Raw genomic sequence first — 12845 nt, forward strand, 5'->3', positions numbered from 1 at the left:
CCGGTAGTTAAAGATGTTTAGAAAAAAAAAGTAAAAATGTATGTTCTATTTTAACTTAATTTTATCTTCAAAGTAAAATTAAGTTTTCAGTATAAAAAATATAATATGTTTACACTTTTTTTTCCTAAACATGTTCGATTACCGGTTACTGACTAAGATACTTTGAATTTTCATACAAATATACATATTTTCGTACATAAATATCGATATTAGTTTTACTGTCTCAGTATATACCGATAGAGATGGCCGTTCATAATCGCAGCCCGGCAGTGCGATTCTCAACGCTATCTAGAGGGTGAAGACAGCGTTGCTAGGTAACGTTAAAAGCGTTATTAGTATCTTAGTTACGCGCTAGCGACACTTTCTCTACCCCCTAAAGATCGTTCAGAATTGCATTGCAGGTGTGTACAGAAGCCGAAATAAATATGTGTTTTTTTAAATAAACATTCTTCTTCCAGGTCGGTCCCTCAATGCTGAGGATCGTGATCACCATGTACACTTCAAATCAGTCTGTTCCACTCCAGTCTGTCCTCAGCCCGATGTACTGACTCATCAAATTCTAGCCCCGTAGCCACCTTTGTTTGGTCAGTCCATCCATATGGCATTCTACCCCGGCTTCTAGTACCTTCAACTCGGCCAGACATTATTGCCTTTTCTAGATTGTCTGGCTCACGTCTAGCAATATGTCCAAAGAAAAACAGTGTGCTTCTCAAACACACCACTGATAGACGAGTTGTAATATGGAGCTCTTCCAGTATCGATGCATTCGTCCTTCTGGCTGTCCAAGGCACTCGCATCAGCTTTCTCCAACACCACATCTCGAATGCATCGATCCTCTTCCTCTCGTAGGCACGCATTATCCACGTTTCAGCCCCATATAGGAAAACGGAGAATACCAGGGCTTCCACCAACCGCTTTTTTGTGTTTATTAATATGCCTCGATCTCACCAAATCTTCTCCAAACGGTTCATTGCTTCTTTGGCCATTTGAATCCTGCGACCAATCTCAGGTCTGCAACTGCCGTTGTTGGAGATAAGCGAGCCGAGGTACACAAAGTCATCTAACAGTTCAAGGTCTTGCATCTGTCTTGTCCTTAGGAGACTGCCAGCTCTGTCTACAATCATTAAAACATATTATTACTTGAAAATGGCTAATGTCCCGTTTTGAAGGAAAAATAAATGGTCACACTGTCAATAAAATATACTTAATACCGATTCCTTTAAGTCTGCCACGACCAGACAGCATGCATCCAAATTATCTAAAACCATTAAATTCCACCAAAGGAAATTTACTAGACATGAGGTAATCTGTTATTTACTTTACAAACAAGACGATACAACACCGGCGTAAAGCGTAAAGTTATTAAATTAATAAACTTTGGCTTTTCACAATCTTTGGTCTGCAAAATATTTATATCACTCGTCACATGTCGAAGTCAGTGAGACGAAAGAATGACGCATTGAGAACGTTGTATAAATATGGAATTCGTTTAGTTACCGGCATCATTCATTGTTGAATAGCCGGGAAGATTAGTTATTATACTAACAAAACGACCTGTAGAGTGCTATCATTGCTAAGAAAGCATTCCGATTGTAACCAGTGCCAAATTAATTGTTGAGTTTAAATCGAAATATCCTTATCAAATCAAGATGGACAAAATGATAGTCGGGACCGCCACTCGTTACATTGCTGGAAGAAACGCGGTCCAAACTGTATATTGGAGGAAATCGATTGATGCACAAGGAAATGAAGGAAAGGGTTTCGTTAAATACAATAAAATTTGCCATTTCGGAAAAAAGGACGCTTCCAAACCCCCAAACAGTGAAACGTTTGAAAAAATCCGCAACCGCTATTCATAGTGTCAAAATAAACAATGTGATTAATTTAAGGACAAAATGTGATTTAGTCAATAATTTCAATAGCACTAACAACTTTAAAAATGTGCGATTTAGTACTTAGATTGTAGCTGGTTCAGTAGTGCTAGAAAATCTGAGATATTTTTTAATCTGTCGATAATATTTATTTAGTGAAATGTTATTTGAATTTGAGGAAGAAAATACGTTTTTGGATCGAAATATAAGAACTGAAAATTGAAACACAGTACTTGTCATTTATTTACCTACCTACTACACTTTGCAGGATTAGATATATTTTTTCATAATTTAAGTAAGTCGTTATTTAGTGTTTGTGAACCTCATTAAAACCAAAACCACTCAACATGAAATAAAATAAGGATTTGATTTTATTTAAGTCATAAGTTCAATATGAGGACTTCAGCCTTACGGGAAATTGAGTACATAAAAGGTTTTCTAGAGCGCGGTAAAAATTAGAGCATTAAATTATACGGCAAGGTTTCTTGAAAATGTACGAAAAAAAATCTTAATAACGAACTACTTTGAACGACGTCGCTAGTTCATATAAATCAACCAAGGATAAGGGGGTTGTGGAAGATTTCCGGTTTACTTATCGTCAACGGACCAATCGGCAAAACTATTTATTTATTTATTTATTTGACACTTTATATACATATACAATAAATATACATATAAGGGCGGGCATATTGCCTTAAGGCAATTTCTTCCTACCTACCCAAACCGTTCAGTTTGAGAAAATTATAAATACATGGACATATTGAATCTTACAATTTTATAAAAAAATTAAAAGCAAAGATTAACAAAAATAAATATATATATATTAAAAAAATAACACTTTACTATGAAGAGAGGAGAGGGGATGGGAAGGAAAGAAGAAGGATAAAGGAACAATTTAAATATTTAGATAGTGACATTTCACTCTTGACTTAAATGTAAATAATGAAGGGGCGTCTCTAACATTAGTGGGTAGATTATTCCACAATCGAGCGGCTACTACTGTGAAAGAGGAGGCAAAAAAATTAGAGCAATGACAGAAACTAACCGAGAAGAAGCGGAAGAGAACTTGAGACATCACACGCGGATTAATTTCAGAAAAACAATACTTTAAAAAACCATAGCGCGGGTAATACGATACATAAAAAAAAATTGGATTGGTATAATAGTCTATAAACAAATATTTTTTAAAAACACTGAATTTCCTCGTCACCTGTTTTAAAGTCTATAGATTGGTGTTTATCGTCTGCAATTCTCGAATATATGCGTGGATGCTTGGACTAGAAAGCGGTAACTATTTATATAGGTACTGATATAGATTCAATAATAAATATTTCTAGTCTGCAAAAACTTAGAACTAATATTGACTATTTCGACATACTAAATAGTATAATCGATGTGCCATCATTACTGGGATAGGTAAAATTGTATATTTCGACTCGTGGCTTGAGAAACAATGGAGTACTGCTCGTTGATCAGCATAGATTAAACTATGGTCGTAATTCTCCAATGACCCGTCTTTGTCGTATTGTTAACTCAATACAAGATCGGTACTTTTTTGGTTTAGTCCAGATCTTGTCTTGATGTCCCTTATGTGTTTGTCAATGCTTTTTTTTCGTTTTTTATGTTATTAAGTGTTCTTATTTTGTAATATATTTATCCTCGTGAATTTTATAAATGAACAATGTCTGTGAATGTCAATAATCAAATAGAATTTAATGTTTTCCGAAAACCAATTTACATGGATATCGTCATTGATAACTCATCCAACCACCCTACTTCCCAAAAATATTCGCATTCCATTTAATGTTGCTTCGTTTAATAAATGTTCCTCTTTCTAAACTTTACTTTGAAAATTAATTAAATTGAATTAAAAAAAAAACTACTTATAATTGATATACAATTGATTTAATACTCTTTTAAATAGAAAACAAAAGAAAAATTCATCAAACATTTTTTTATCCTGTCAACAGTAATTATAATATTCCTAATAATGATAGTAAATGGAGAAGAAATCTTTATTTAAATACTATAGCCACAAACCTATCCAATTTTTTACCAATATTATAAAACTAGCTTTTTATACAAATAACAATATTGGTCAATTGTGGTATTAAATAATTCGGTTGTTTGCCAATTAAAATGCAACTCTTATCTTTCAGTTTACGTTGGAAGAACATCAAGACATTTTGATATTCGTATTAAAGAACATAGGGGAGGGTAGGGCATGATGGGGCCTTTAAGGTAATACGTCAATAAAACGCGTTTCTTTTTTTAAATTTATTTTTATAAACTTTGATCTTTAATCTAACAAACGTGTTACAAAAAAACTAAAAATAAGATAAAAAAAACAAGTGAAATAAATCAATTCAAAATAGTCGTAATTATCCCGCCTTGCCCCACTGGTGGGGAAAGATGGGGTACTGCCTACTGCGGTTCGCAACTAGGACAGACAAGGATGGTGTCTTGGTTTTTTTCGTCTACTCCAGCGCATGAACAGTGTGCCCAGCTCTGGCACATTTGGCACGCTATCCAGCCTTTATTTGACTCAACGTATGACCCTCTACAAAACAGGCACTGTGTATCATCTTCATCATTTATGGAAGAAGAGTTACGTCTTGATCGTTTCGATGGCTACTTCATTTTCATTAAAAACTGTATGTTTAGGACCCAAAAGAACCTTCACCTTATCTATCCTGTTATTATTTTTCCTGGCCAACATAACTTTTCGCTCCAAAGAATTTTAAGGAATTGAATAAAATCTTGCAGCTAGTTGATATCCTTTTCTCCCTTCTAAAATGTCTTCTTTATCTCGATTCATGCATTCCTTTGACCGACTCCCCCTCTTGATCTTTCAAACGTAGTTTTGGACCATATTCTGCTTACATAAAGAAAATAAAAACTGTTACTACATTGTGTTCAAGCAATGAGGTAAGATGGGGTACCGATACCCTGACTTGCCCCTTTTACTATGCTTTTTAACAACGCTTATTGTTTACGAAATACAATTTCTCTGGAAATAATTGATGAACTTACTGTAAATTACAATACTTTGAGCTTGTAAAGCGACCATCAGCCAGTTAAAATAATAGTTAAAGCAAGAACGATAGAGGAAAAGCGTTGTGCACAGTTAGTGCTACAGACTGGCAGATGGAATAAATACTTATTTCTTGTCACGCGAAAGGGGACGTTAAGATTAATTTTGGAGAGTAGGTTAAAAGAGTCTACTTTATTATTTGATAATTTTTATAAATAGCATAATTCAGAAATAGTGCGTTTTTTTTCAAGGGAAAAAAAATAATTTTGTTTTGCTGATTGGCTGTAAGTGCAAAGCGTTTTATTGTTTTTATAATCTAGATATTTCAAAAAAAATCGTTGAACATTTTCAATCCTTTTTATGTTTATTATGTATTGTGGGATCCCCACAACGGATGCAAACTCCAAGTTACTGCGTACAAAAGTGTTGTATACTGTTTTCAATGTGCTTGGTTTTTCAAAAGGTTACATTTCCACAACTCTTCCATCTGTTGACTTTTGTGAAGTAAAAGATTCATCTGGATTAATTATTTTACCAACTAGGCAGCGCGCGAAAACACTTTACCTACTACCTACCTACCATACCTACCATTTAGTTTATTCGGAAATGTTTTGGATATGCCTAAATGTTTGTAGACAAGCTGGATTTTACTCCCTAGGGAGTAAATAAAATCTAAATGTATTGCAACAGAGAGGGTTTGAGGAGGGAATATGGAAGTCTAAGTATTTACAGGGATTATGACCAGTCTAACCCAAGACACAAAAAAAAGAGGAAGGATTATTTATTTATAACCCTAATTTCGACGCGAAAATTTTTTCTGCTAATTGTATTTTTTAAACAAACATTTGCGTTCTTATGATTTAACCAAATATTTAAATTTATGGACCATTTTCAACGAGTTGTAAATAACTCACTATTAGAAAATGGTACCTAATCAAGTTGGGGTAGAGTGGGGTTCGAACCTCGGACCTTTGATCCGTGAGTTAGCAACACTAGCCACGGGACCACAACCCGATCCTGATGTTGCACGGTTTTTATTTATTTATTTTTTTTATATGGGAGTTGCTTTATTATTTACCTTGCTTATAATATATAAGATTTATATTTCAAAGGTGGATTTTTCTGCAATTAAATTTCTTTCAATTTATCTAAACTGTTAGGATCAGGAGGGATATACTTATGTAGATCAATCGGGAACTTCTCAGCATTTGCTCATGTCGAGAGAAAACCACTTAAAACTCTTCAGGAGAAGCCGGCCTGTTGGCAGTAGTCAACAGGCCTTCCGTTCCACTAGAGGAGTGTTCGGCATTTTCTTCCCTACTTTGGTTTATTTTACCAATTGCCTGCACAATATTGACCATGTATGATACTACCTCTCGTGTGAGTTCTTAATTACCTATCACCGATGGGATATTGCGTAGATTCTCACCCAGGCTTCTGCATCGTGCCTCCAGCTGTTGCCTTTGAAAGCTGAAAAGGGCGCAATGCATCAACAGGTGAGGGCTCTCTACGGGGTGACACTTGTCTAAGATTATCTGTAATACCAAAACAGTGTATTTTTAATTCTGTTATCTACAGCTGCTATTGAAAATAGCTATTTGTGCAATCCATTAGTTAAAAACCGCATGCATCACCAAATGGGGGCATGTAGACAATAATAATCATGAAGACAAAAATAACTATTTTTGTCTTGACTTATCCCTTCCACAAGGACTCAAAATTGTATTATATAACTTCATAAACAGTATTTTGAGGATGAATTAGAAATGTAATCTCTCGTGGTTAATACGTCGCTCTGACGTAATCATCATCAGTGGCGCTACAGTCCGTTGTGGGACCTGGCTTCCTCCAGAATTTGTCCCTATTCATTCCTGCACCCCACGGCTCTTCTCCAGTTCGTCAGGCCAATCGCTCTAATGTCACTTTCCACATTATCCAGCCATCTTAATTTTGGTCTGCCTCTGTTTTGTCTGCCTCTGCTTCGTCTACCTTCCAGAGTGGTAAAATGAATCTTTTTTGGGGTACGGTTATCATTCATTCTGTGCACATGGCCCAACCATTGTTATCTTCTTTTTTTGATGAATTGTGCAATGTTGGGTTCGCCATACAGTGCCTCTTATTCATGATTCAGCCGTCTCCTCCACACTCTGTTTTGGTTGACAGCACCAAATATCTTCCTTAATATTTTTCCTTCGAATACTAATACCATACCGTAATACTTAGTTCTAAATAAATAAGGTAACTTTCAAGTGTAACAGTATGCTTTTTGAAATGTCTTTTAAATAATAAATGAATATCAAATATCTTCGTGTCTTGTCAATTGATCTGGTGTACTTCGAATAATCATTCACTGTGTGCTACTACATCGGCACATAACAAATATTTTAGTAAATTTATTGGAACATACTTATATTATATAATCTTAATGTAAATTTATCAGATGTAGAATTAAAGGTGACAGTGAAATTTCTTCTGAAAAGAACTATTTTTTAAACGGTTTTAATCGAAGTTATAAACGTTTTTGTTGTAAGATTATAGCGAAACATAATATGTTTATATTTATATGTTTAAAAGGAAGGCGTGAAGGGTATTTTTTTTAACCAATAAGTATGTTTGAAATGACCAATAAAATAACATTTTTAAAGTCAAAAATAGTTTGTAGCTTTTATAGTTGTTTAAAGTATTACGCATTGGATGCCAATTACTTAAAAACTTTTTTCATCAACAATAATATATTGTCTAAATATTTGTATTTTAGCATTTCAAGATATTATTTTATGAATAAAAAATTAAACCTATTCTATTTTTGAGGTTTTATCAAAATCTACCAAATACAATTTATTTCATTAAAGTCTATACATAATTAGCGAATATACGATTTATGAGAGCTTTCTTCATTCATTCGATACACTGCGCCGGGACGCCCGGGACCGGTGTAAAACCAGAACAATCCCGGCTGAACCCGGATGAATGATAAACACAACATAACTTTTTTTAGGTGAACGTGCATCTAAAAAACGTAGGTAATTATAAATTATAACATTATTGCATTATCTACTAGAACTCGTATTGTTTTTATATTTTGTAACTATTCGTATGGTATAACCATTCAGAATCAATTGATCTTGATTCGTTCAATTATAATCTTTGGTTTTAACAGATAATACATGTTATATTATATGTGTACCACATACCACGTCATATTGTTTGGTTTGGAAAAAAATGAACACACAAATACAAAAGTAGGCATGGTCGTATGTCGTATGGATATCAGATATCAGATAACAGATTCTGTTATCTGTAGTCTGTGGTCGTATGGTGTATAATCTCTGGTCGTATGTTGATATCTGTAGTCTGTGGTATGTTGTCAGTTGTCATTTGTGTTGTGAATTGTGTAGCGTTCGATTGTCCCTGTCCGCAGAGACCACAGGTGTTTATTCTGGTAAAACAAATAATAAATAACTGAATCATATGCTTATTTAATTCTTCGTTGAATATTGCATCGTTAACTATTTGTACGTCGGTCGGAAAACACTGATTGAATTTATAAAATCAATTTAGGTTAAATTTAAGTCCAGTGTTTAAGTTATAGTTGAGTGATCTTTATAGTCTTGTTTCAGATAATATTATATCCAATAATATCTGAAAAAATAAAGAATGAGCTTCAGTGGGAAAGTTGTATTGATAACAGGGGCAAGTTCGGGAATAGGCGCCGCCACCGCTATACATCTGTCAAAACTAGGAGCAAAACTTTCCTTGACGGGGCGAAATGAAAATAACCTCAAAAAAGTTAGTGAAGAATGTGAAAAATCCCATAACCAGAGACCATTTGTTATCACTGGAGATTTGTCAGTTGAAACAGACGTAGAATTGATTTTAGAAGCCACAATCCAACATTTTGGATCTTTAGATGTTTTGGTCAACAATGCTGGTATCATTGAAATTGGTAGCATTGAAAATACAAGCCTGCAACAATATGATCGTATAATGAACACAAACATGCGTTCTGTGTATCAACTTACAATGCTTGCTGTTCCTCATCTAATTAAAACAAAGGGGAATATTGTGAATGTGTCCAGCGTTAATGGAATAAGGTCATTCGCTAATGTATTAGCATACTGTGTGTCGAAATCAGCAGTGGATCAGTTCACTAAATGCACCGCTCTGGAATTAGCACCAAAGCAAGTTAGAGTAAATTCCGTTAACCCTGGTGTGATTGTGACCAATATTCACAAAAGAGGAGGAATGGACGATGAAGCTTATCAAAAGTTCTTGGAACGTTCCAAAGAAACTCATGCGTTGCAACGCCCCGGACGACCAGAAGAAGTTGCAGAATCAATAGCTTTCCTAGCAAGCGAAGCAGCCAGTAACATCACGGGAGTCACACTGTCAGTTGATGGTGGCAGACACGCTATGTGTCCACGATAAATGGCTATCATCTTGTTAACCATAATAATAAGTTAAGGAATGCTATCTTTGTTTAGTTTTTTATCATTTACTTTTTGTGCTGTTACATGTTCACTTAATTGCCATTCTTACTAGTTCTTTGCTCAATGTATTATTATTGTGTTTTTTTTAAATATTTTAATTGTAAACTTTTTAAAATCATTCTTATGTCGCTGAAATTCCACTCGTCGATGCGCTTTGTAGCTGCAAGACTTTTTGCGATGTTAGCTATCATATTATATAAATCATATTATGTAAATGTTATCAACTATCAAATGTCTAAATTTAGTAAATGAGGTCTAGAATTTCAACTGTCCATGCGCTCAGTAGCTGCTCGACTTGTTGTAATCTAACTTCTATTTTATAAATTTATTTTTACTTCGTTTTTTAAAATATCGCTTAAACCCTAAACTTCATTGTCAAATAAAATAAAAAAATTACTGTCCATGCGCTCTGTAGTTGCAAGACGTGCTGTAATCTAGCTCCTTTATATCATAATTGGAGACAAGGAGCTATAATCCCAACCGTCCATGTGCTCTGTAGCTGCAAGACGTGCTGGGATATTTATTTATTGTACAGTACCCTTGAGGTGATTAATCACAAAAATGGCGCTATATAAATTATCCAAACATAAATATATAAATACTTTGCTTAACAGTTCTCTAACTTAATTCATTCCAGAAAACTGTTTATAAACATATTTTTTGGTTTCATATTGATGTTTTCAGTTTCAAGCTGTTAATTGTTAAATATACCTTACTAATAATTAGTATAATCTGTTACCAGCAATCTGTATAATTCAAGTATTCTATACAATACCTAGGCAATGTATAGAATACCTGAGACGTCCAGGCAATGTATGAAATATTATGAATATTATTGTCCGTTACATACTTTGCTTAGGTAATGTATACATTTCCTGCTCTCGTCTTTTTCACACATTACTGGTTGTGCATTCGGTACTGTGTAGAATACCTAGACAAAGTATAAAATAAATCATATTTCATACATTACCTAAACATTTTAAGTATTCTATACATTGCCTAGGTATTGTATAGAATACCGGATTATACAGATTGCCAGTAACACATATATTTATGGCATCAATAATTTGTCCTGTAATACATCTTTATTTATGGTTTGTTGAAACATACTAAGTACCTATGTTTTTGTTTGACACCTTTAAATGAGAATGTCTGTAATTGGGGTTTTATATATTTTATTATGTAATATTTGATTTATAAATAACTTGTGTCTGCTGCCGTTCTAAATAAAATAGAAACAACCTTTAATTCAATCCTATTTTCATTACATAGCGGCCTATAGCAATGTGTAGGATTTATCTTGCTTTATCTATTTGTTTGAAACATTTGAAAACTGAAACTCTATTATAAGTTTAAATGTTTCATTTAAAGAGATGCTTTGGTTGCAGTGAATATCTTCTATTTTGTAAATATGATAAGAATGCCAATTCACTTATCAATTTATATTCCTGAATGTGTTTTAATTCTTATCAATGTTGCTAAGTAAGATTTTATAAATTATCAATATATAGCCATCAGTGTAAATATGGAATTGATTTTTTGCGTTTTCTTCTTTTCAATTGAAAACTATTATATCATACTCATTAAATGTTTTAATCTACCACTGTAAGCATTCAATAAATAAAATGAGAACCCAGTTTCTTTTCTGTGTTTTAATATATTTTTATTTTTGTTTTAAAAAAAAGGAATATTTGCGTTCTTCCCAAATACTTCATTTTAAGGTTCATTTTCAACGAGTTGTAATAGCTCGCTAAAAAAAAATGTTATCAAGTTGGGGTAGAGTGGGATTCGAACCACAAACCTTTGATTCGCAAGTCCGAGACACTGGCCACGAGACCCCAACCCGATTCATAGTAAATAATACCTAATACACAAATAAGTAATGGGTAAATTCATACTAACTCTACATCCTATCATTCACTTGCCTAAAATTAGGTTAAATTTATAGGTACCTACTTAACATTTCATTTCTTTCTAGAAATAATATTGTGGTTGTTTTTATTATAAAGACTCCTTTATAATTCCTTTGAGTTTGAAAAAAGGGAAAGTAACTAGTAGTAATATTTTTTTTTATAATATTGTAAACAAAAGGAGGATCTATCTTATTTAATAACACTCGCAGTTCTTAAAACACAGTTTATTACAACGAAAGAAAAGACGGGCAGAGCAACACAATAACGATGCGCACGCGGTAAGTTCTGGGGAAGGGGGAGAGAGAGAAGCCGAGAGGATTGCAGGGTAGAGCTTCAGTGCTGACCCTAGCGGCGGCGGACGTGTCTTAGTGTTGCTATCCTGAAGGGGTTGCCATCGTTATAATATAGTGAAGTGCAATTACTTGTCTTGGATTCTGTTATTGGATGTCACAAGTTGACATTCTGAAACTTATTTTAATACAAGATCTTCTAAAATTGGACCATGAAATTTATTCTAAAAACTTTAGGTTTTGAAAACTGTTAAGACCTCGTTTATTGATTCCTACAATATTTATTTATTTCGTATTTTTTTATTTATTTTTTAAATTTATTTTTACACCACAACAGGCCAGGATGCCCAATTACAATGGTGAATTACATCACAGAACTCCCAGGCTTGAGAAAAATCTAGTAAAAAATGTTGTGTTCTCACCGGAAATCGAACCCGGAACCTTCCGTGCGTGAGTCAAGCGTCTTGACCACTACACCACGGAAGCCGCCGTATTATATTATATACACAAAATTACACATTTATACAAAGTTGCTTTGACTGTCTAACTAGGGTTATTTACCCTGTTCTAAGACAGTCAAAAAAGTATATAAAAAAACTGTAATCAATACACAGAAAAAAAATAAAGGTAGTAGATATAGTAACAATATAATTAAAAACATAGCAGAATACATAAAAAAACATAGAAAAAATGTAGTAAAAGAAACATTAAAAAACATATTTAGAAATTCATTAAAATACATACCTAGTAATAATGAAATACAGGGTAAAAGATGTGTAAAAACAGAGCAAAAAGTCAAAAAAATATATATTTATAATTCATATAAGAATATGTGTTGGCTATCTAACAGCCACTATCAATCCCTCAGACTTTCTGCGATCAATTTCACTGAGGAAAGTAGTCGGTAACCTCTTTAGCTTGTGGCTCTTACATTTCCATGGTTTTGGCATTAGATTAAATAACTTTTGTTCTATTTAGGAGTATTGTCTCTGTGCTAAAGAAGTTCTAACCATTTATCGGGAAACCAGATCGCTATTTGAACTTCGAGTCTCATAATCATAAGAAACTGATGGGTGTGTATATTTGTTAGTGTGAGTGACCACCGCTGCCCTCAGTAAATATTGTTGTCTGATATCAAGCACTGCAAACTCCTTGAATAAAGAATCACTCTGATACCTATTAGGTTTTTTCAGAATGGTTCTTATCAATGACTTTTGTGCTTTTGCTGCTGGGTCCAACTCTGTTTT

General features: G+C 33.7%; 1 protein-coding gene across 4 annotated transcripts; it reads left to right on the forward strand.

Annotated features, from left to right (window-relative positions):
• Positions 1–8267: 8267 nt before the first annotated feature.
• On the forward strand, positions 8268–11036 carry LOC148279692 (uncharacterized). Of its 4 annotated transcripts, none has more exons than XM_088229510.1 (2): positions 8268–8428; positions 8515–11036. In XM_088229510.1, exon 2 carries the CDS (start codon positions 8563–8565, stop codon positions 9331–9333), a length of 771 nt encoding a protein of 256 aa, XP_088085636.1. In that variant the 5' UTR covers positions 8268–8428; positions 8515–8562; the 3' UTR covers positions 9334–11036. The 4 variants fall into 4 exon arrangements, with proteins under 4 accessions (XP_088085636.1, XP_088085635.1, XP_088085637.1 ...); XM_088229509.1 differs by having other exon boundaries at positions 8526–11036; XM_088229511.1 differs by having other exon boundaries at positions 8271–8347; positions 8526–11036.
• Positions 11037–12845: the final 1809 nt, after the last annotated feature.

Source organism: Micrasema longulum, unplaced genomic scaffold (genome assembly GCF_059751315.1).
Source record: "Micrasema longulum isolate JH-2025_06_02 unplaced genomic scaffold, ASM5975131v1 h1tg000678l, whole genome shotgun sequence".
NCBI lineage: Eukaryota > Metazoa > Arthropoda > Insecta > Trichoptera > Brachycentridae > Micrasema > Micrasema longulum.